General features: G+C 45.4%; 1 protein-coding gene across 1 annotated transcript; it reads right to left on the bottom strand.

Moving 5' to 3' along the window:
- Positions 1-1,207: 1,207 nt before the first annotated feature.
- Positions 1,208-22,256, bottom strand: SLC22A7 (solute carrier family 22 member 7). Its single transcript, XM_075089882.1, has 10 exons — positions 21,832-22,256; positions 19,867-19,970; positions 14,559-14,713; positions 12,978-13,146; positions 9,818-9,935; positions 4,362-4,471; positions 4,060-4,274; positions 3,455-3,563; positions 1,812-2,018; positions 1,208-1,625 (listed from the first exon to the last, which is right to left on the bottom strand). Exons 1-10 carry the CDS (start codon positions 22,207-22,209, stop codon positions 1,562-1,564), a joined length of 1,629 nt encoding a protein of 542 aa, XP_074945983.1. The 5' UTR covers positions 22,210-22,256; the 3' UTR covers positions 1,208-1,561.
- Positions 22,257-23,400: the final 1,144 nt, after the last annotated feature.

The following is a 23,400-nucleotide window of genomic DNA, read 5'->3' on the forward strand; positions in this document are numbered from 1 at the left end:
CAGGTTGGCCAAAATAAGGTGAGGCTGTACTGCTCCCAGGTCAGAAACTCATGACAGCATTGCAAACATAATTTGTAATACTCGCAGGCATATAGAGAAGATGTGAAAACTCCCCACAATTACTGAATGTCAACTAGTGAGAGATACCAGGCTTGTCCAAACCCAGAAATCTCTGCTAATTTCTTCTCTTCAGCACAGTGTGCGCGCTGCCTCATGGCACAAGCACCTTGGGGTATCTCCACCACCTGTTGTAGGTATGGGAATGCCCTGAAAAGGTGCCCAAACAAGTGCTCTGCAGATGGCACTTTTGGAGAGATGTTATGCTTTATTATTAACGTTAGCGTGTTACGGCTAGCTGATTATTAGCTCTGGTCTGCTGCTGATGAACCCAAGGCAGTGCACGGGGAGATGTGCTTTTCCCAGGGATTTGGCAGGTTATTTGAACCAATTTGCAAGACAGAAATAACACGTAAAATTGTCTCAGCCTTAGGGTGGTTCTGAGGAGTTTGCTTTCCTTTTGTTGGTGATGTATAAAATTTTGCCAGGCAGCTTATTTCTACTAGGAGGCGCTCTTTGACCTGGGATTGAAGGGTCTCCACCCGCTTACAGATGCATCCTCAGGCTGTTACCCTCATAGCGCTGTGTGTGGCTTAGTTTAAAACACCTCACAGCCCAGGGAATCACCTGGGACTCAGGTGCTGAGGCCATTCCCTCTTCCCAATTTAGGAAAGTGCTGTTTGTCAGGGTTCCAAATTTATAGGTAATTTGGCGGCTTATCTCTGTTGCTTGCGGAAGTAAGTGCAAGAGGCAAAGGCATTCCGTAAATTTAAGATCAATGCTTTAGACCAGTAAGCAAAATGAAGTCCAGTAATGAATTATTCAGTATTCCATTCAAAAGTTTCCATAGGGAGGTGGATTTTTTTTTTTTTTTAGCTTAAAGGATACTTATCGCATGCACACTAGATTTAAATAATCTGCAAAAGCTTTTATCTTCTTTGTGTATGTGGGACAAATGCTTGCAGTTGCCCCATTCTCAGTGAGATTCCTGCATGTGCTTTTTGCTGGCTTTGAGCCTTAGTGAGAAAAATGTCCTGACGACTTTCAAATTCAAGAAATATTTGTAGCTACATTTTATGGTTTATCCACCATCCAGTTAGATTTATTTGAGATCATCTGGTTTTGTATGATTCACACTCAGTATTTTTTATTGCTGCATTGCATTTCTTGTGGTGTGTAAACCAATGGACTCTAGTTTCTGGAAGGCTGGGCAGTGATCTGAAAGGTGCTGCTAGTCCAACAAGGCCAAAGACTGGAAGAGCTTAGCACAGGGTGCCTTTTTTTCCACACCCTGTTAGACCTCAGCATTCCTGCTTCTGGCCGCACTAGAGTGGGTTAGCCCCCTCCAGCTGGTTTCGTGATCTGCCTCCCTCCTCCAGTGTCCTCAGCCCCGCTGCACTTCCCTGCAGAAGGAGACCAGGAGGACAGTAAAGGCACTTCTATTGACAGGTCAGAGCACAGCTCAGTTTTGCAGTCCTGCATGGTGGCTGTCCCATGGAGTTCCTCACTTCAGCAGAGACTGCAGCGGCATGCCCTCGGGAGCACTGATTTGTGGCCGCCCTTTCACTCTGGAAGAAAAGAAAGCATGTTTGGGCTGATGGACAGAAGAGCAGGAAGCCTGACAGCACCAGTCCCCACCAGGCTGCCCCTCCATCCATTGCCACCCACAGATGGGGGATTACAGGGGGCAGAGAGGGACGTCCCCCGCCTCTCTCAGCAGACTCCATGTGCAGGGCAGGATGGAGCTGACTCACTGTGCCTTCTCGATGTCCTCGATGCCCTCAGGCAGGCGCACGTTGAGCGTCTCTGGGAGCAGGAAGGCCACCAAGCCGCAGCACACTGCTACGCCACAGTACGTCACCTCGGGCAGAGACCTCCACACCTCATCCAGCAGAAAAATAAGTGGGGCCAAAGCCCCGCCGAGGCGTGCCACGAAGGAGGTGTACCCCATCCCATTCTGCCTGGAAAGATAGGGCAGCATGGTGGTGCAGACCACCATGAGAAAGAGACGGGTATTTCTTTCATATCAGACCTTGGGTAAAAGTGCAGACCCTCTGCCTCTTCCCCCTGTTTTTCTGTAAGGGCTGAGGCTTTTTTTCCCCCATGTTTTTCCTCTGCCAGGGTTTCTCTAGGTTGCTTTTTTCCTTTCTTTGTATCTTCCTACAATGATAATATTTCCCAGAGAGCAACCATAGCTGCCATGAGAAATAGGTTTAGGTCTATTATGAGAAAGAAGCTGCAGTTCCACAATAAAAATATCTGCTCTAAGGTTGTTTCCAGCTTAAATGTCTAAAACCCCAAGTGCGTTTTCTACCCATACCCTAGTAAGTCCTCTGATCTGCTGAGAGCAAACCTAAGTCCCTTCTTCTCCCATGTACTTCTAGGCAGGTGGCATGCACTAGAGATACCTGTGAGCACCTTTGGTCCTGCTGTAGCCATAAGCCCAGGAGAGCTTGGAGAGGAGGCCAAAAAAAAGACCTAGGACCTATTCCACTTACTAATTTTCAAGGGATGGGTGGCATTTCACATGGACAACAAGGATCCCAGTACCTTCTTGTGCATATGCAGAGTAAGTACTGCAAAAGGAACCATCATTTTTGTCTTTATCTGTGAATATCTTTGAGCAAATAAAAATACAAACCAATCTGAGAAGAAAAGTCACAGATCCATGTGCCCACTTCAGTTTAAATATGCACCATTCCCCACATGCAACAGACCAGTGGAAGTTAAGGACTAAATGGCAGAGAAGGGTACTCTGGGCAGGAAGGGACAGAGGTGAAGTGAGCCACAAGGCTTGCTGTGATCCATGAGGGTTTTTTCAGACTTTCACAAAGAAACCAGTGAGGTGACTCCCTCCACCTGCCTTAGCTATATCCTAAACTATGCTGATGCTAAAGCTGGTTTTATGTCACCATTACCCAGAAGTTTCAAATAACTTTTCTTTTTAACCCCTGAAAGGCTAGTTAATCCCTGCTTTAATATCATCTGATGTCCGGAAGACTGTCAAACATGGTAGTATGTGTCCCCTATAAAACCTGATATTTCAAATTATTATTTTAGGGGTCTTGTAACAGTTTTTGGCAGATTATCACAGGGAACTTTACTAAGCACAGATGCCTTACGGAGTTCAACGTTCTTCCCACATAGAATATTCCTCACCTTTTGATACATCTCCCTATCAACACAACCTAACCACACATAACCCAGGAAAAAAAAGGGTAGCTTTCTGCTCCTTTCTTGTAAGTATGTGTAATCCCTAGGACTTGCCGCTTCTAGAGGTAAGGCATCAGTCCTGCAGTCTAGCCAACTGCACGTCCTGCTGTGCTGATGTCGAAGACCTGAGGGCAACAGCCCACCGAGGATCCGGTTGTGCACGCAGGCATGTGGCATCTCTTACCTCAGTACTGTGGGGTAGAGCTCAGAGGTGTACAAGAAGACAGTCGTGAATGCAGCTTCTGAGAAACCTTTGCCCATAATGGCTACTGCAGAGCGCAAGGAGGTGAAGGCTAGGAGGAAAGAAAAGACATTTATGACAATGGCCAAAGAGCAGCCTCTAGGAAGAAGCTTTTTGTGGCCTCAGGTACAAGAAAGAAGGTTCAGTGCTGCTACAGACAAAACAGGGACCTTAATAGCCCTGGCGCTGCTGTTTCTGAAGTCTGGATCAGTAAGTTTGGTAACTATTAGTCCGACCAGGAGCTGAACTGGTGAAAGGATAGGTCCTGACATTTCCCGTTGGACAATGTCTAAAATAAATATAGGCACTTCACCTTGCCATCTCTGGACCCTTACTAGCCACTTCACCGTGACTGGAGACCATCTGTTGCCACTAGGTATTAGGGCTAGCCCACGTTAGCAACCTTGTCCCACAAATGCCCTTTAGGTGGAGGACATCTCTATGCAGAATTGCCTGCGGACAAGATCTACGGTTGTCCTTCTCTAGCACTGCACAGAATGGAAACTTCCCCTTTAGCAAGTACTGCATATAGCAGAAGAGCGTCTCACAGTTGGGAATGATGACGTTGGCTCCTATGCATAGTCCAGTCAGAATGAGTGCCCACGCCTGACTCTTCCGTCTTCCAACTCGATTCACCAGCACGTACATGATCATCTTGGCTGGGATCTCAATGATGCCAAAGACAAACTGGGAGAGGTACATGTTGAGCCCAAAGCCAGTTAGGTTCATGCTCATGCCGTAATAAGAGAAGGAAACACCAAACCTGCAAGGAAGATGTGGAGATGGGGATCAGGGAAATCCAGCCAGGGAACTGCAGGACCAGTCCCCTGTGTGAAGTGACACTGCTTACCACACAGCCCCAGAACACAGAGAGATCTTCCGCAGGACTGGTGTCCTGAACAAGCTGATGTAGGAGTAACTCCCTCCTGGCTTTTTGTCTGTTGCCATCCTTCTGAGGGCCTGAGAGAGGTGGAAAGAAGGAAATAGCTCAGCTGCTGTACTTCTAGTATCCAGTCATGAAACCCTAGACAGGCTGGGGCCTTTGCCCTTCCCAGCTCCACCTTGGATTTTCCATGCATTCCCATTGCAGAACAATTCTCTGGGCATATGTTGCCAGAGGCACATCTTCCTACAACTTTATAGACTGCCTACCATTTTAGACTTCTTTTTCTTCCCATGACCCCTTCTTCCCTCTTATCTACATACCCCATGTGGCAGAAAGGGTTGCAGAAAAATGGTAGATAGGTGTCAGCAGAGTCAGTGTTGGTCAGTTCCACACTATTCCCCATGTGGTTGCCTGCTGTTGTGTCAGCTCTCAGGAGCTAAGAAGAAGCTGCATGCTTTATTCTTATGAATGCATTTATATAAAGTGTGATTATTTATGTATCTGTTTATATAAATACAGAATATATAAGAGTCAGGCACTGAGAAGTGAGCCCTGCCTGTAAGGAAGAAGAGAGTGCTTATTCACAAAGTCTTTTAGCAATTGATTGAGGGGTAAGTACCAGGAGAGTTGGTAAGTTCTGCTCACTGGCTGAGATGCAAGAGATTCACACAATTACAGGTCTGCAATGCAGCCTCACCTAAGCTAGTTGCCATAGGCTCACTGTGTAGTTAATGGAGATCTCCGGTGGAAGTGGTGGAGTCATTTCATCCTAGAGCAAACAACTGCATTTGGTCGGAAGAATTGCGTGCTAGCCTCCATCAGCTATTTGTTAGATTGCAGACTGTAAAGGAGAGTGTAGACGGTGATGATGTGGACACCTAACGTTGGGACAGATTAATTCCTCTCAGGATAGCTTTGCTTCACCATGTCCAAAAATCATCAGCAAATGCAGGGTAGGACAGTTAAAATTGATTAAGTTACGAATCACAGCAAACCTTGAGCAGAGAGTCTGGTTAAATAGTTACATATATTCTCAAATCAGTATCCTCTTCAGATAAAGCAAAGCCTTGGCCAAAGCTTTTGCATAAATACTTAAGCCCAGCCACAGAACTGCATAGGGAGCCTACAACTCTTGAAATGGGGAAAAAAAAGACCAAGGTAAAGAGGAAATATTTTTCTGGAACTTTCTGTTGGATAAAATAACTGCACAATGAGTGATCTCTTGGTTCTTTTCTCTGGTAAAGGAATTTTTTTGTGAAGCTGGACCCATGCTTGCTAGTACATGCTCCAGGGAGCAATGATAGGATACAACTTTGGGAAAACCCTTATTACCCAAGTCATGTAGACTTGGGTTCAAGTCATGTAGACTGCGTCATTCACAGAGTGTCTGCTGGGCCGTAGTTTCTGTGTGGCTGTACTTATAATAGTAGAGGTGATGGAGTCCGTGCAGCAGACCACATCTCCTTTGTTATATGATAATGCAGCAAATGTGGAGCTGAGGATGTGTGACATGGATGCAACAGCTCTGAAATGCTCTAGTAAATCCTCTAGCAGTTGCTTCCACCACTAGCACTGTAATGTCTCCAGAAATAAGAAAATTTCATTGATGAATGAAGATCATAGCATGCACTGTTTGCCCATTAGACTTAAGCTATGATACCTGAGCATGTTCTGGGAAGAGGTATTTTCCTGCAGCTGCTCTTCTTTTAAAAAGAAAGTCTGTATAATATATAAAGATGCAAAATTACTGTCATGGCCCTAAGTGTAGCAACAGGCTCTGCAGCCTCCATCCCTCCCTCCTAGGGGTTTGGTTGCCTGTGCTCAAGGCATGACCTCACACGGTGCAGCTGTAATGTGGGCTCAGAGGTGCATGTCAAAGTTGTGATATGCCTTTCTGGGGTCTTCCCACTTTGTTCAGGAACGGCATTTGAGCTCAGACACTCACCCCTGGTCTTTGCCCAGGCTATGCCACAGGGACGGCCATGCCCCTCACTGGTCCTGACCCTGACTTGATGCCTTGGCTTGACCTGGACATGTGTGTGATCTGGACTGTGGCCATCCATCATTACCATCAATGGACTTGCTCTGCAGGACAGGGCACTGCCTGGCCAGCTTACTGCCTGCTGTAGCTCCAAGCTGCCAGCTCCCCTACCCTTGCCGAGCAGGCTGCTCTTGCTACTCCTGGCAGCAGACCTTTCTCTCTGTGCTGTCTGGGCACCCACATGCTAATACATGATTTCACCAGTTCCTGTTTTATGGAAGATAGTTTTAGAGTTTACATCTGAGCAACCTAATCTAGTTGAAGATGTCCCTGCTCATTGCAGGGGGGGGTTGGACTAGACAACCTTTAAAGGTCCCTTCCAACCCAAATCATTCTATGATTCTATGAAGAGAGCCTGCAGCACCTTGGACTAGAGGATCATCTTCTCCAGTGCCTTGTCTCCAACAGCATCCTTCAGTGGAGCCTACAGAAGTGATGGGCAAACATGTAGAGATATTCCCCTAGAAATGTCACCACCTCCATCCATTCAGGGACTTTCTGAACCAGACAGGGTGTCTGTTTAGCAACTCAGTGATCCTCTCCTACATTATCTAGTGGTTTTCTCAATCCATGTTTTTCTTTTATTTCTGTACACCCATCCCTGTATCTGGTAACTTTTGTTAATATTGCAGTATGGCAAGTAAGTTATTTTTTAAAACTTTTACCTTTATTTTTTACCCTTTTCACAGACAAATAGTAAGTCTTTTCATCCAAATTCATAGGATGAATCACAACACTGATAGAAGTCTACTTCTGCAATGCTGAGAATGTCAATATTAGATTCAAGTTACCTTGACGGCAGTCTGTTCTCTCTTTAAGTTGCATGATTTGTTATTAAAATGGATAACATAAGACATTAACATGGAAAACATCTTCCAATATGTATTGTTAGACAGATTTCCTGGCATGTGGAAGGACAACTGGGAGAGCTGAAACAGCGAGAACCCCAAGAAACTTTAAATGCACATAATTCAGTGATGGCTGGGGAGGAAGGAGGGTGAGGGAATCTGCAGGCCTACAGCATCACCTACAATGAAGACGGTGCTGAACAGTTATGGGGGCTGGGGACTTGCAGCAATACCTAACAAAAGAGAAATCCCAGCCCAAAGAGCTCACTGGTTAAAAGAATTGTACAAAATGAAAGAAAGCATTAGGAAAGGGAAGAGGATAGCTATAAGTAACAGCATGTTTCACTAGGGAAGAGCTAAGATTTTATTTCTAACTGCATACTATTCTTTGCAGTTTTTGGATGAATGACAAAGTTTTCATACTGAAAAAAGAATTTCACACTGGGAAATTCCTTAATCAGTTCTATAAGACAATGCTATTAAACCCGAGACTGCATCAGTAATATGCTGTGCAATTTGCCAGAGATTATATGTCTTTCAAACTTCAGTCTTCTGAACTAAGAAAAATCAGTTGCTACCTCAATAAGCCATGGAAACATGCTGATGCATGGTCAAGTCAATTAAGCAAACTAGAATCAGGCAGTTCTGTGTTGCCTGCTTGTTTGGGTATGGACAAGAAAAAACAAGTATTTTCCTATAAACCTTATGAATCCAGCAAAGTGTCACAACTGCAAACCTTTCTTGATCGTGGTCCCCTGGTCACAGTATGGTGTGACTTGGTGCAAGGCTGTGATAGTGGGGAAACCCTAGCTACATTTCCTAACCCTAAGAATGGTATGAGGGTGCGAGCCCATGCCTTTCCTCGTGGAACACTGCACTCTGAAATACAGAGACATCGGCCAACGCTGAATGAAAGAGGTTATAACTTGATATTTTTACATATTGAGTCAGAGTTACTGGCTTGATTAAAGGCAAGGAAGAGTCACACTGAACTCCTGTCTGCCACAACCAGTAAATTCATAATTCTCACAGTACTAAACAACATGTTTCTGTTGTAAATCAAAAGGGCTAATCACCTCTTCAAAAGGTATTAAGAAACTGCTTTTAAAAAACGACATGCTGGTCCAGGATAAGACAGCAGTGTGATTGCAGGAGCACTGGCTGCACACAGAGAAGCAGCTGGTCTATGACAGCAAAGCACAAGACTCCTATGCTGATGCCAGGAGTTTCCCATCTTTCTGTTTTGGTAAGAGGAAAACCAATGGACATTAAAGGAAAGATTGGTATTTAATGAACCACAAAATTCCGTGCCCACTGGATTTTACAGCTGAGCTTTGTTGGTCTTGAGAAGGTCAAGACAAATCATGTGGACCAAATTAGTCAGTGGTGACAGATGTGCAGCCATCCAAGGCTTGTTGTGAGCACTGACTATGCTCTGGTGTCTCTCCAAAGGGAGAGACCAGACCAGCTTCTGCCTGGTCCCTGAGTCCTCCCTAGAGCTGGGACATCACTTGACCTTATTGCCATCTGCTGGGGCCACCAGTGAATCCTTAAGTAAGCATCACAGACCAAGGTTGCAACATTTGTGAGTCTGAATGCAAAAATACATTTTTAAGATATAACTCGGCACAAGATGAAGTCTCCAGATCAGCCTCATATCTTGAGCTTTGGAGTTGAAAATAGGTGGCTATTTTTTAGGGTTCTGCTTCCCCTTTATTTGTTTAGTCATCTAGCTGAGCATCTTCGCTCCATCCTTACACCTCTGGGATCAAGCAAAAATAGATTCAAACCTGTGGGTACATGCCTGCTTTGCCCAACACCTCACCCTGCCCCATTCCTTTAAAACTGTTGGCAGAGCCATGACTGACTTGAGAGCAGAGCTTTAGCCAGGGAAAAAATTTCATTATGCCAAATGTTCTTTACATCCATATTCACCACCAGGGTACTATGGCTGACAATCTTCCAGTTTCATATGTAGACTATATGCAGCCTTTACATTTTTGGATAACGCTACATGCAGCATTTCAAGTGCAATATGAGAGAAAATATGCTAACTACATGCTATTAATGTGTGTCTGCTTTCTGCTAGCGCTGTACCAACACCTGGCAAACACTATGGCAACCAAGAAGGCAAACACTAAGCTGCACAAATTGCTCATGCACCTGCACACTCTCCTCTCTGTTACGGGAGTGACGCCTCTGCCTTGTTTTTTCAGGCTGTGCTTCTCTCTCACTGCATATTTAGTCCAGTGTCCAGTGCACTGAGGCTTCCTGTCATGGCAGTAACGGATGGAAAGACACTCCACCTAATGACAGGGATTTCTGGCTTCATGGGAGCTGAGCTGATACTTTATCTTTAGGAATGGATGTAGCTGCTTTCTAGAGTAAAACGGAGCATGGCACTCTGTGGACCACAGTGCCCCACAGATCACACGGCAGGCTGAGCATTGCTTCAGGTAACAAATAGAATTAAAATAGAGAGAGAGAAAATGGGAGAGGAAGAACGTGTGTCTGGATCTTCAGTTTCTCACCTCTGGTGAGACAGCGAAGTCTTTCCTTCCGTTCATTCTTGCACATCTAAGGACATCCCTGTGTGCTTGTTTCACTTTGCCATTGGCTATGAGCCACCGAGCAGACTCTGGGACCCACCTGGTGCAAGGAGAGAAGACAGTGTTCCTGTTGGCCCTCCATGTTTTCCACATACATGGCCCTGGCCAAAGAGAGAGGGCCTTCTCGATGAGTCTTCAACCTCAGCTATAAGTAGCAACTGTGGTGCATGAGAATAAGAGTAATGGGATGCCCCTATTACACATATGTGCTGTTCTACTGTTAAAGGAGTATGGTCTGCTAATGTCTAGCCAAATTTTTTATCATGTGATTTTTGATCAAAGCTTGAATTTTCTGATCTGGTTGAAGTTTCAAACTCTTATCAAATAAAAATTGGCCCCAAAGTGTTCATATTTACAGATTCATGCTTTTTGGGACTCTTTAAAATTGTATGATATAAAAAATTACTATGTAGAAAGGATTTGGTGAGCTCTATACTTACTTTGTTAATTGATAAAATTGTTTGTTTTTCACAATAATTGAAGCCTTCTGCACAAGACAGTCAGCTGGGGTCTAAATCATTGCAGCTACAGCCCCCAGTGAAGTATCCAAACTAGTCACTGAGCAACAAGGGATGCTGTACTGCTGTAGAGCTAATTAGCAACTCTGAGAGTTCTGCTTAGCAGACCTGTGTGGAGTGGGAGTCCTGTGACTTATTTTTCTGTCTGTTCCAGCAAAAGATACAGCACTTGTCATAGACTAGCATCTGCAACTCCCTCCTCCTGAACTTTTCTCTGATCTTGCATCTGGTTGCAATTCATGGCTACGTGGCCCTGTTTGGCCCGGAGTTTCCCAGGCCACAGTGCAGCCCATCTGGCTGAGAAGGTACATAGTATTTTGTGGATCTGCATAGCGGTCAGAGTTCAGAAGACATTGGAAATACCCCACAGTGGCTACATTCTGCTAGAGCAGACAACACCTACCTCCTGCTACCCAAATCTGTCCCCTGAGAGAAGTAGAAAACAGAATCTGCTGTTCTCATGGAGACTTTCAGCTGAGCATCCTGTGCACTCAGTGGGAAGACTTACAACCTTGAAGTAGTATGTGGGTATGAAGTCTACTGAGGTCACAGAGTTGTCAAAAATCTCTCATTGGAGTCTCCCACTGGAAGGGTCTGAGACCAGTTCCCTGTAAGCTGTTGGTGATGAATGTGTCCTAAATCAGATTACAGAAAACCTAATGAACAACTGCTGTCACTGTTCAAGCAGTAGCTGAAAAGGATGTGTAGAGCAAAAACATTTCCAGGACTGGTCTTCTGGAAAGTTTTCAACTCCTTCCCATAGGCTTATAACCCAATGGACCTTGGGAAATATAAAGAGTGAAAGATGGCATTTTGGACTCATCGCCACTATCTCCAGAGTATAATATTATGTCTGTTGGTTGTCTAATGTCTCAACTGAGTTCTAACAGTGTGTCAACAATATCTACAGAGTGCGCTAAATTAGATTTTGATTCCATACTTCGGGACTTTTAATTATCCAACAGTCACTGACCTCTTGGATGCTTGAATTTTGTTCAGACTGCAGTATAATTTGTTGGAGAACTAATCTCCATAAAAGGCATTAACATAAGAGGAAAAAAAATCAGCTGTCATGGAAAGTGTGGGTTCAAAGGTATCTGTGAATTTCTGCACTTTGCAGGACTCAATTTTTTTATGGCTGGTTGTCCTAGAGAAAGAGCAAAACAACTCAAACTAGAAAAGGCAGAAGAACACATATTTTAGTTGTGTTGGACTTGATCAGCAAAATACCGGATGTTACTCTTTGCCAGCAAAACAACACATCTTTTCGGGCCATTGATTAACAGTAGCATTGGTTTATATCCCATTTTTCATAAGTAGTATTTGAGATTTTTCTGCTAGATCTGTGCAGCTATTTAATCTACTGCTTCATGCTGATGGGCAGACACAGTAAGAAAGCAAACCATAGTTTCTAGAAGCCTCTTTGGTGGCAGCTGAAAGGCACTTTTGCATTTGGATATCACTCTTTCTGCTCAGCAATTATGCTTATAACTTTGGGGCCCATGTGCCTAACAATCAGAGATTATTCTGCTTGATTTCCAGCTAGAGCTTCCCGTTGCCCTGAGAGACGCATCTGTGATTTCTGCAGTGCGGTCCAGCACCACACTGATGTCCAAGAGGAACTAAACAACCACCTGAAGGTGGAGAAGACCCAGACCCCCATTTCTGAATGTTTTCAGTGGGGCAGTTGTGGGAATACCTGCCTGCTTATTTTAACATAGGACTTTTGTCCAGCCAGGAAATGGAGCTGCTTATTCAAATTACTGTTTTGGATTGTCGAATAAGTTGATCCAATACATTTCACATTACAGTCACGGTATCAGTGAGTCAATCCTGTATTCTAGTCTGTGTTACTACGTGAAAAAAGAAGGAAAAGAGTTTCTTTGATTAAATGAACCATCTCCCATTTTAAGACTTAAGAGTTGTGTTAAATAAGGCTACAGGAGGGAAATGGCCCATGGAAAGCAGATGTATTTGACCCATCAGGATGGTTACAGAGCTGAGAAAGGCCATGGGATGTGCAGAGATAAATGCACCTGACCTAGCCTGCAGATGTCATTGGCTCATATGGAAAAATTGGTACCACAGGTATCCTCCCCAGTGAGGTGGGACAGAGGATGGATAAATTAGTTACATTGAGTCTACCAGGGATTAAAGCCAGCGATCTGGCCTGTGCCTGTCTCCCTTTATTGGAATCTCTTAGCTTGCTCTGAGCCATGTCTGACAGTGCTTGCAGCACCAAATCCTGCTCCTTTGTGCTGCCACCTGTCTCCCAAATGCCTGGCCTCAGCCCCAGTCCTGCCTCCTCCTTGTCCCCAAAGCCATGGTGCAACCTTGGCTCCTGGCCTTGTCAGAGATGGAGGAGAGAAGAAACCCAGGCCACTCCAGTTTTCAGGAGCTGCCACACCTGGGCAATCGAAATGCAGGGCACAGAGTCCTGCTACTATTTGGGTTGCTGGAGCCAGTCCTAGGGTCAGTATTGCAACATTTGCCACACTCACAGAGCGGAGGAAGCAAATCACAGCCCGCTGCAATCCCCACCAACCATTGGTCACTGCACTCACCACAGGCTGACAATGCTCAGAAGACAAGGTCCTGTTACAGCTACTAATAGCCAGTGCCATTCCCGCACCAAGTATGCTACCATGGCCAGCAGCATGTTCCCGATGCTCCAGAAGATGCTAGTCAGGATCCCAGAGAAGGTGCGATGCTGTACATCCACCCACTCCATCCCTGAAAGAGGGAGGCAGGATTCAGCTAGGACACAAAGAACTTCTCCAGGAAGGGGTCTGCAGGGCTTTTTAACAAGGGCAAAGCAAGGTAATGTCCCTGGTCATCTCCTCCAGGAGAGTTCCACTGTTTGGCTGACATCTGGCACATTTAAAACATTCATCCACAAAGCATAATCCCTTGCAAAGCTGTGAGCAACTAAAATATAGCCTTAAAAGAAGAAATACTGGACACATAGTAAGAAACAGTGCTAAAAACACCTTAGGTGACACTTTTATTTTATCCCATTTGATATTCAAATAGTCGTCTTCATCAAACAGGCAAGTTTTTTTCCCCTAGCCATCTTGCCTGCACAGTTTCCTATTTCGCTGCCCGCTTATTATTCCAGAAGAAAGAAATACACTAAGATGAATTGTCGTTTATGTGGATACTCATACACATGTAAAGCCAGAACTGATGGTGGTCTCTTTGTCTGCATGTGTGAACTAAAACCAATGTCCCTCCAACGATCTGGACATCTTGCTACAACCTCTAACAATCAGAAATGTCCCTCCCAAGCTCTACTTTGTCTTGCAGGCATCGAGCTTTATAACAATAAAAAAACATAGCAGGCTTTGGGATTTGTCAGGTCTTGTGTGGACTTTTCTAGCACTGAAGCTTGATTTTGGCTGTATCCACAAAAATCCTGGAAATTTTTGCTGCACCTGTAACTTGCTCTTAGGGACAATGAGTCTTGCCTAATATGCCCCAACTGTATCTACAAAATCGTCCAGTGCTCTGTTGGGTACCCTGAAGTTTGGAGCTTGTTTTTATTATATAATTACCTAAATTCTTCAGCTCCAGTTTTGCCTAGCTCTGTATGATTTTTTTTTTTTTAGTTCTTTCCCCCCCCCCCTTTCCAAAAATTCAGACTGGGAACTTATGAAAACCATGAGCAAACTCAAGAGTGGGGAGGTAGAAACACCCCACAAATGACACACCATCCTCCTCCTGCTGAGGACACAGCAATGCTGATGAATCTTCTTAACAGTGTGTTTGAAGGGTGAGAACTTGGTAACAGAGGAAAGGGGCAGATACTTTGGTATACGGCTTGTTTTTTTACTACTGATGATCCTTAACAGGAATTGGGTAGCATGGACTGCAAGTGTTAAAGCTGCATGGAAGTACTAATAAGTGATTGTTATATTCTGAGTAGACTTTTAAAACATTAATTAGACTAACAGAAAATTGTCATTCTTGGATCCTCCCAAGAGGGATGTTCTTTTGGCTGCCTGTAGTGAAACTGCACACATAATGATTTCCAAACTCCTGTTCCTACTAGCTCTGCCCTGTCTGGTAGGCAAGTGCCTATCTACCCACTGCCTGTCAGAAGCCCCACTGTACAACCAGGCAGCCACAAACCCCCGCATGCTTACCCAAAGGCAATACAATAAGGGAGACGCCACTCAGGGCCACCCCAGTGAGGGTCCGCGTGATGACCAGCATGCTGTAGGAGACGGAGGCAGCGCTCAGCATCCCAAATATGACAGAGCACACAAGCGACAGCAGAAGCATGGTTTTCCGTCCGAACCTGCCATGAGCACAGGCTGGGTTACAGCGGGTGGAAACTTGTCCCAGGCATAGGGTTTGAAATGGGGCAAACCAGAGACTTGAGAAGAAAAAGGAAAGTATTGCCCACTCTGCAAAAAACAGAAGATGCAACACCCCAGAGAGGGGGAAACAGCTCTGGATATAGCCAGTGCCACAGTGGTGCAACCCCATTCAGAGGGCCAGGCTGCCCCATGAGCATCGGGCATGATGCTCTCCAATGGAAAGAGCAGTGCTGATCAAAACAATATATTGGGCTCCCCTGTTCAACACCATCATCAAAACGGTGGTGCCAGCTTGAAATCCTATGCTGCTTCAATGGATGTCCCCATGCCTGGCTCAGTGTGTCCTCCTCCCGTGGCTCACTCAGGACCAGCCACTTGCCACTGCTCTTGAGGAGGAGAGAGACCCATGACACTTTCACCCCGATCCTTGGAAGGAAAACAAATATCCCAAAGGAAAATAAAAGGAATCCACTTGTCAGCCCACATGTGCAGATAGCCCTGATGTTCTAAGGGGTCTATGAGGAATCTGCCAGGAGGTCATTCCCCAAGTGTTTTGGAAGTTGTAGGACCATCTTACCCCAGTGCAGAGTCCTGTGTTGAGAGTGTGGAGGAATACAGAAGATCAAATACACACAAATGCACATGTGTACACACACACAGAGAAATATGCATGTATGTATTTCTACACAACCTATGAAAATCTAAAAATCAAAATGGAGCACAAGGCGTCAGTCTTCTGATGAACATCAGCACTGCATGTGACGAAAGCTTAGGTACAAACTGGAGTATAAATTAACCTGTCAATAGGTAACGTTCAGTCTATAGAGACTGAAATCCTGGTCTGATTCTGGCATTAGGGCTCTCTTAGTGGCCACCTGAGAAGGATGGTGGCAAGAATGATTGCTCCAGGGGAAAACACGATGTGCCAGGACATAATGCCACAATAACATTCCTAAAAATTATCATAAATGACTTCATGCAGCAGCTAGTTAATGAGTCTACTGGAGAAAAAACCTACTTATGGCTTGGGCCCAGGCAGTTTGCTGGATCTGCTTTGAAATTCAAGCAGAGCCAGTTTGCAAAAGTCATTGTAATGCCCTTGGGTCAGAGCAGCAAACACCCAGAAACACACCAGAGCTGGATCCGGTTTCCAATAGGGTAACTGCCCAAGAAAGAAGATACATTTTTAACATTAAGATTTTTCTTGAAAATACAGTAAGAAGGATATAAAACCATAAGATTCCCTGCAGGGCACAAGGCAGCTATTTATGGACCCATTACTAGACTCTCTCAGCAAATGCATGCCACCTGCTAGGAAAACCAGTGGCCAGCTGGCAGGATTGAACTGCAGGCTACAGGGATGCTGCTCTAAATAATGCTGTTAAAACTGTCTTCAAAGGGAGATGTAGGAAAGCACAACCTCTGAAAGATTAAATGTAAAAATACAATAGAAGGAGCAAAATGTACAAGCATAAAAATCAGTAAAAAGGCCATTTTCATAAATATCCCAATCTGGAAGCCTGCCAAAGCATCATGCAGCCAATTCAGTACAAGGACAAGGTGCAAAAGGAGAGTTTGGAAAAGAGCAGATGATAGCAGAAAAAAAACCCAAACATTTTTTCATGTATTTGTTAACAGTGAAGGTTGTTGGAGGGTTTACCAGGGTTAAATTTGTCAGTAGAGATGTTCCCAAACCTAAATGTCTGTAGAAGCTTAGAACAAACCGAACCTGAACTGTAACAAAATGCCAGGACCAGATGGTTTTTCTCCCTGGAGCACTAGAGATGAAATCTCTGCATTAGTGTTAGCACAAAGATGTGGAACCTTTTCTCTGTTAGGGAAAAGGAAGGTTGCTAGTGGGATGTCAGCTGTTAAGGTGTCTTAGGGGAGATGGGGGGCATGACACTTGAGGTTTAACAGATCTGCCAAATTTATGGGATGCACTGTCCCTGCTGCAATTACATGGGCTGCAAGACTGTCCTGATGTGACCTGTGGGCCCTGTGGCCAGGTAGCTCAGGTGGGCTGTGCAAAATCAGCTCTGCTCCAGGATGCTCACGAGGGCACAATGGGTTGTCATGCCTTCGTTAGCTGCCACTTTAGCAGAAGGGTCCTGGTCTGGCTAATTGGAAGTCAAGCCATAAGTTGGTCATCTTTGTTAGCTTCTCTGAATTTTCTCCATTTCTTCTGTATCCTTTTGAGATGGGGAAGGAGGGTGAAGGGAAATCAAAACTGCACGCAGTATTCAAGACGTGGGGCCACCATATATTTACATGTTACTGCATTGTGATATTCTCTTTAATTTTATATTCCTTTCCTAATGATTATTAATTTTCCATTTGCTTCCCCAGCCACTAATCACTGAGTGGATGTTTGCCTAGAGCTGTCTGTCATAACCCCAAAGTCTTGCTCCTGAGCTGCTGTTGTCAGCTCAGAGGCCTCAGTTTTAAATGAGAACTTAGAATTGTTGCTTGCATTATTTTAGATTAATCTACCCTGAAGTTTTGCCTTCTGATGCTCCCATCCCGTCACAGAGCTCTTTAAGTTCCTTCTGCAATTCTCCACCCTCAGATCTCATCTCTACCAGCCTGGTCACTCAGCATCACGTCCCCACTTGCTCCTTTTCCGGATAATTTGTAAATGTGCTGAAAAGCACATAAAGCCAAGCACAGGTCCCCCTCCATTGTTTGTTGTGGTTTAACCTCAGCCAGTAACTAAGCCCCACACAGCCCCTCACTCACTGCCCCCGCATTGGGATGGGGGAGAGAATCGGAAGGGTAGAAGTGAGAAAACTCATGGGTTGAGATAAAAATAGTTGAATAGGTAATGAAAAAGCTGTGCACGCAAGCAAAGCAAAACAAGGAATTCATTCACTACTTCCCATGGGCAGGCAGGCATTCAGCCAGCTCCAGGAAAGCAGGGCTCCATCATGCGTAACTGTTACTTGGGAAGACAAATGCCATCACTCCAAATGTCCTCCCTTCCTTCTTCTTCCCCCAGCTTTATATGCTGAGCATGACGTCATATGGTGTGGAATATCCCTTGGGTCAGTTGGGGTCAGCTGTCCCAGCCATGTCCCCTCCCAGCAACTTGTGCACCCCCAGCCTACTTGCTGGTGGGGTGAGAAGCAGAAAAGGCCTTGACTCTATGTAAGCACTGCTCAGCAGTAACTAATACATTCCTGCGTTATCTACACTCTTTTCAGCACAAATCCAAAACATAGCCCCATACTAGCTACTATGATGAAAATTTACTCTATCCCAGCCAAAACCAGCATGTCACACCTGAACACGTACATCTCCCATCTCCTTCCTGTCTTTTAAACAATTATTTAGTCATGCAGAGACTTTCCTTCTTGTCCTAAGGCAGCTCAGTTTCTTTGGAAGCCCTTGGTAAGAAAACTTTCTGAAATCCATGTAGACGGTGTCTCCTCTGTTAGAACCTGTTAGCACATTCGAAGAAATCCAGCATGTTTGTAAGGCATGAATCTTTTGCAAAAACCCTGCTGATTCTTCACTAGTATATAATTTCCACATGTGCAGCCAACGACTCAATCTTTCAGAACAGTTTCTACTAATTTGCCTGGTACAGATAGATGTCAGGCTGCCTGGAACGTAGTTCCTGAGATCTTTTTCAGAAACCAGTTTAAAACTGATTTGATATACGATACCTTCCCAGCCCTCTGCTGTGGAGGTCACACAATGCAAACAGTGTTCTAGCTTTTTCATCCCAAAGGTCCTGTAGGGCTCTAGGATGACCACTCCCTGCTCCTGGCAGTTTACTGGCATATTTCTTTATGCTGCCTTCTATTAGCTGATTCCAGAGCTTCAGCCCCAACATGTTCTCCCACTGTGAGCACAAACTCATTTATGTCTCACACTACAGCCTTTTTGTTTCCAGATGCTCCTTTTATGCCTTGATCTTCTACTGGCTCTTCCCCCTCACAATCCATCTGAAAAACAAATTATTTTTCATTTTGGTCTAGCAGAGACCTTCCCTTCTGCCTTATTTTGTCCTGCTCCTTTAATGATTCTGAATTCCTTTCCCTCCAACGGTGCTATAAAACTGTTTTAGACACGAAGCCAAGACGCGCCGTTTGAAGGTCAGCCAGGTGTCTTGGGTCCTTATATAATATACTAATATACTCATATGCAAAGATATAGATGTAAAAATTCCTATCTTCAACACTAAGTCTCTGGGTGCTTCATACTGTGAAGCTGGTTCCCCTCTGCTATGCAGTGATTTTGTAGCCTGGGTACACTAATGCTTGTTTGCTCCCAGAGGAGGGAAATCGGGAAGCGATTTCCTGAGCAGGGAACTCAGACATTAAATAATGAATAGTGCACAGTGAATAGGGCACATCCTGATTGCGTGTCTGCACTACGTATTCTCTGGTAGGTTTCCTGGTTCTGCTGTTTGCAAAAATATTTAATTTCTTAATTGGTGCCCTTTCTAGGCTATTACTCAGATTTTTTTTCAGGTTTACATTATCACATTCTAACATTTAACTAGACAGAGCAGATTTGTTCCTGTTATCCTCATTGCCTCAGCTCTTCCTTGAGGAATGCCTCCCTGCTTCTAATAACCTCCTTTACCCTACTTTTCTAGTAATGACACAGTCAGTTTTTACTTTTTGGAGATTTTTTTTCCAGCTATGGCATGCATTTGCCCTGAGCCCCTCACTTGCGTGTCCTTAACCTATTTCCATATAACCTACAAGTTGAACCTTTTAGCCTCTTGCTTTGATTTTGGTTTAGCCAGCTTTCTCCTTTTTTAGACACTTGTCTCTTCTGAAATTGGTCTCACAGGCAGTGGATTTTTTCAGTGTTTGCTGTTCCTGCAGCAATGCTGATCACAGCATTGTGGTCATTGATGCAGTGCATCTTACTCCTAACCAAGGCCAGAGGTGCTTCTCTGGTGGGCTGCTAACTAGTTGATCCATGGAGCATTTAGCCCCTCTGTTGCTTCCCAGTATGAATTTAATCCAATTTTTGTGTGAGAGACTGGATTCTCCCTTTACGATTGTGTTTTCTCCTTTCTCTGTCCCACTGATTGCCTTTTGCAGATCACAGGTTTGTGAAGTTCCCATCATGAAGCTGAAGCCCTGGAGGAACAGCCTGAAATGGGTCAAACCTGTCTGAAAAGTATCCGAATACCACGGCCCCCATCGTAACACCAATGAAGAAGAAGGTTGCAGTCGCCTGGTTCAGTCCACGCTGCTCGCACACGAGGTCCCACTGAAACACAAGGCCAAAATGAGACTTAGTGCCCCGTTGCCTTTTCACACCCCTTTCCTCCAGTGGTCAGCCATCGTGTCTCACAATTTGTATTGGTGGAATCTGGTTGAAGGGTAGAATCCTGCACTAAACTGCACATAGGTCAATGCCAGAGTCCTGAAAAATGTAAAGCTGCATCTTACAAAACTCAGGGGCCTCCCCACTGTGACAGCCTTTCTGTCAACACTTGTTGGGCATCAGAAAGCGTTCCTTAGTACCACTTATGGAGAGAACCCCTTTTTCCTCTCCTGACCCCTGTGATATCTGCTCTCAACCTGCACAGGTGCATGTGTCCTAGCTCTGTCATGCTCCTGGGATTGCCCTGGTGAGATGGGTGTTTGCAGGGTGCCACAGTGCAGTGAGCTTAAGACATGCCTCAGCCTTCTTTAGGGAATGTCCTGTTGATATCCAGTTACTGTTGCCCTGACCAGTTTCCTTTGAAGTTGTCTGTGTGGGGAGGAAGGAGGGCAGAGGGGGAGTTAGACCAAATAATTGTTCATCTTGCTAACTTACTGGTTTCTGACAGAGAAATTGGTCTAGACATTCTTCCTAATTAAGTTAATGGGCATCATTTTACTTCCTTGGAGGTGCAGATGTCGCTAATCATTACAGAATGCTGTGTCCAAGCTGCAGAGTTAATTTTCTATATGTGCAAACTTGGCAAAACTTAATTTAATCATCAACCCAGCCTCACAGCCTCTCTGACAAGGCCAGCCAGACCTTGAGCAACCTTTCTTGCTGCAAGAGCAAAAGACTCCAGAGAAAGCCCTGGCCCCTTGAACATGTCCCGAGGCCATTGTATCATGGGTGCAGTATGTGCTGCAGAGCCCCTCCCCTGCTTTTTCCCCCAAGGGTGCTTTTACACCTTTCTCCCTGAAAGCCTGCAGAAATCAGGTACAAACCTGGCACACATCTGACCCTCTCCTCCGTGCCTGCCAAAACCAGAGGTGGTTGGGTGGTGGAGGGGAGACATCAGCTCTCGGTTAAGACTTGGCCCTGCTCTCACTGAGACAGTCAGCTGCTAACATTTCAAACCCAATCATGCCCCTTCTGTCTAACCAAATTGTCCCCTTCCCTAAGACAGACTGTGCTTTGGGCCATCTTTCAAGGAAGGTAGAGCATTAACACCTAGAGGTATCACTGTTAGCCTTAGCAAAGCATTTCAGAAGGCAGGTGGTTAATGTTTGATGAGCAGGGAGCTTGGGCAGGCTCAAGGTTATGGCTGGCATGCTGTATCTCAGCGGGAGGCCCTTGCAGAGCACATTTGGCTTGACAGCAAGAGACACTGGCGGTAAGAGAAGAGAGACAGCACGACCTTGGGGAGAAAAGGGGGAAGCTGGAGATCAGTGAGGAAGGGTGGCCAAGGGAATAGAAGTTACAAGGGAATAGAAGTGTTTGGAAAATCAAGAAAGCAAGTCATGGGCTCATATGAGATCCTGATAGGGTGTAATCCTATGCAAATGCCATGTGGCCTAAGCAGAGAAAATATTATATGTGTGTCTTCCCGCCCCCCCACCCCCAATCTCTCAGTCACCTGGAGAAATTAAGATGCTTATATCGAGAAATGTTGGTTTCTAACTATTGGTCTAAGAAAGATAATAACAACAACAACAACAACAACAACAGCAACATATTATGATGTTGGCTTCTCTGAGCTTCAGAGAGCTTCCCTGTCCCAGGAAATCTTCTCTAAACAGGTGACTTCCACTGGTTAAAATGCAAAGATTCCCCTCTGACTCTGTGCACCCAACAAACACTTCTCCATCTACTCCTCAAAACATAGCTAATTTCACTCTTGGCTATATCATGGGCCAGGTGTTACCTCGGTGGAGATGGTGGAGGTGAACTGTGAGTGGTCATAGACCCATCCGTGCTGGCAGTGCTGGATGATGGACTTGTTTTCTGATTGCAGAGAGGAATTGAGCAGCACGTGAAACTGAGGCTGCGAGAACATCTCACAGGACCTGAAAGTGCCATCAGGCTCCTGGGGGATGCTGATGAGCAGAACTTCCTCCATGGTGAGGTTCACAAATGCCTCTTGGTGTGGAATTGCACAGTGATGAGAGGGGGTAGCAGCAAGAAAATTGTGCAGCAGGAAATGCATGGGAAGGTTGATTCTTGGAAGGCAGAGGATAAACAAAATCAAAATCTGGAATCTGCCAAAGCCACCAATTTCCAGCAAGAGATCCTCGAATTTCATCTTTACTCTGATGTTTGCTCATTCAAGGCAGCTATGTAACAAGGAGCAGCAACGTGAGCTTGAAAAGCAGTCTCTGTCCTTGGAGCTCAACTTCCTATGGCTTTTCATACAGCCACTTTGTTGGACTTTGAGACCTTGCTGAAATGTTGTCAAAAGTCACAGTGAAACCCGCCACTTGGGGTAGAGCCAAAGAAATTCTGTGTGCACACAACACATCCATTTCAAGTGGACCCAGCACAAGGTGCCTTCTGTTTTTGGAGTCTTTTTCTCCTGTTGTGGTATTTGAGAGGGAGATCCACATTAGGAAAGGATGTTGTGGCAAGATTGCTGTGAAAGCACTGTTGTTTCTAGTGTGGGAGTACCACGTAGTGTCTCAGGTGCTGCAACGAACTCTGTCTAGTGTGAGCTGATCACCAGTCAGCCCAGCTGGATCATAAAATAGGCCCCCAGAAGAGCAGGGGTGACCCACTGTGTAGGGATGCCCAGGGGCACCAAAGCCTGGGTTTGCTTCTGTGCATCAGCTAAGTATTTTTTAGTATGGCTGTGTCAAGTCATGACCAGGGAGCAGGGAGTATGGGGAAGGTGAGAGGGTGCCCAGAATAGAAGGGAGATGAGTCTCTGGATGGATGCAAACAGGGAGGTGAGCACTCTGGGGAGAAAGGGTGGGCTGCAGGTGAGGGCCACCTGCTCACCAATTTCCTTCCAAAGGATGGAAAAAGTGAAAATGTTTCCCCGCAAGGTCCCCTTCTCCACCTGGGAAAGTGCTTTCCCAGGACACATGAGGGAGTGATGAGAGCTGCAGTGCTGGCATGCAGAGAGGCTGCGTCTGCCATGTGAGGGGCCATGACAAACTCCTGCAAGGTCACAGCCACGTGCTGGTGTCCCCTGGGGACTGATGCAACAGCCAAAGGGGTGAGTGTGCAGCCCTTGACAGGTCCACAGGTACTGCTGCCACCACTGCACAGGCCTTGCACATTGGTTCTTCCACTGCCTGCTTCAGGGAGTGGCTTCCTGGAAGAGGTGGGTCTTTAATGTGATTTTTCACTCTTATGCTCTTAACCAAGCAAATGAGCTCTTTATTCAGCTGGAGCCACTGCAGAACAGGAATGGATGGTGCATCTGAAAGGCTGAAAGGTGGCTGGTCTTCACAGGTGCATAACCCACAGTTGTATATCACATAGCTGCTCAGCA

This window comes from Phalacrocorax aristotelis, chromosome 3 (genome assembly GCF_949628215.1).
Source record: "Phalacrocorax aristotelis chromosome 3, bGulAri2.1, whole genome shotgun sequence".
NCBI lineage: Eukaryota > Metazoa > Chordata > Aves > Suliformes > Phalacrocoracidae > Phalacrocorax > Phalacrocorax aristotelis.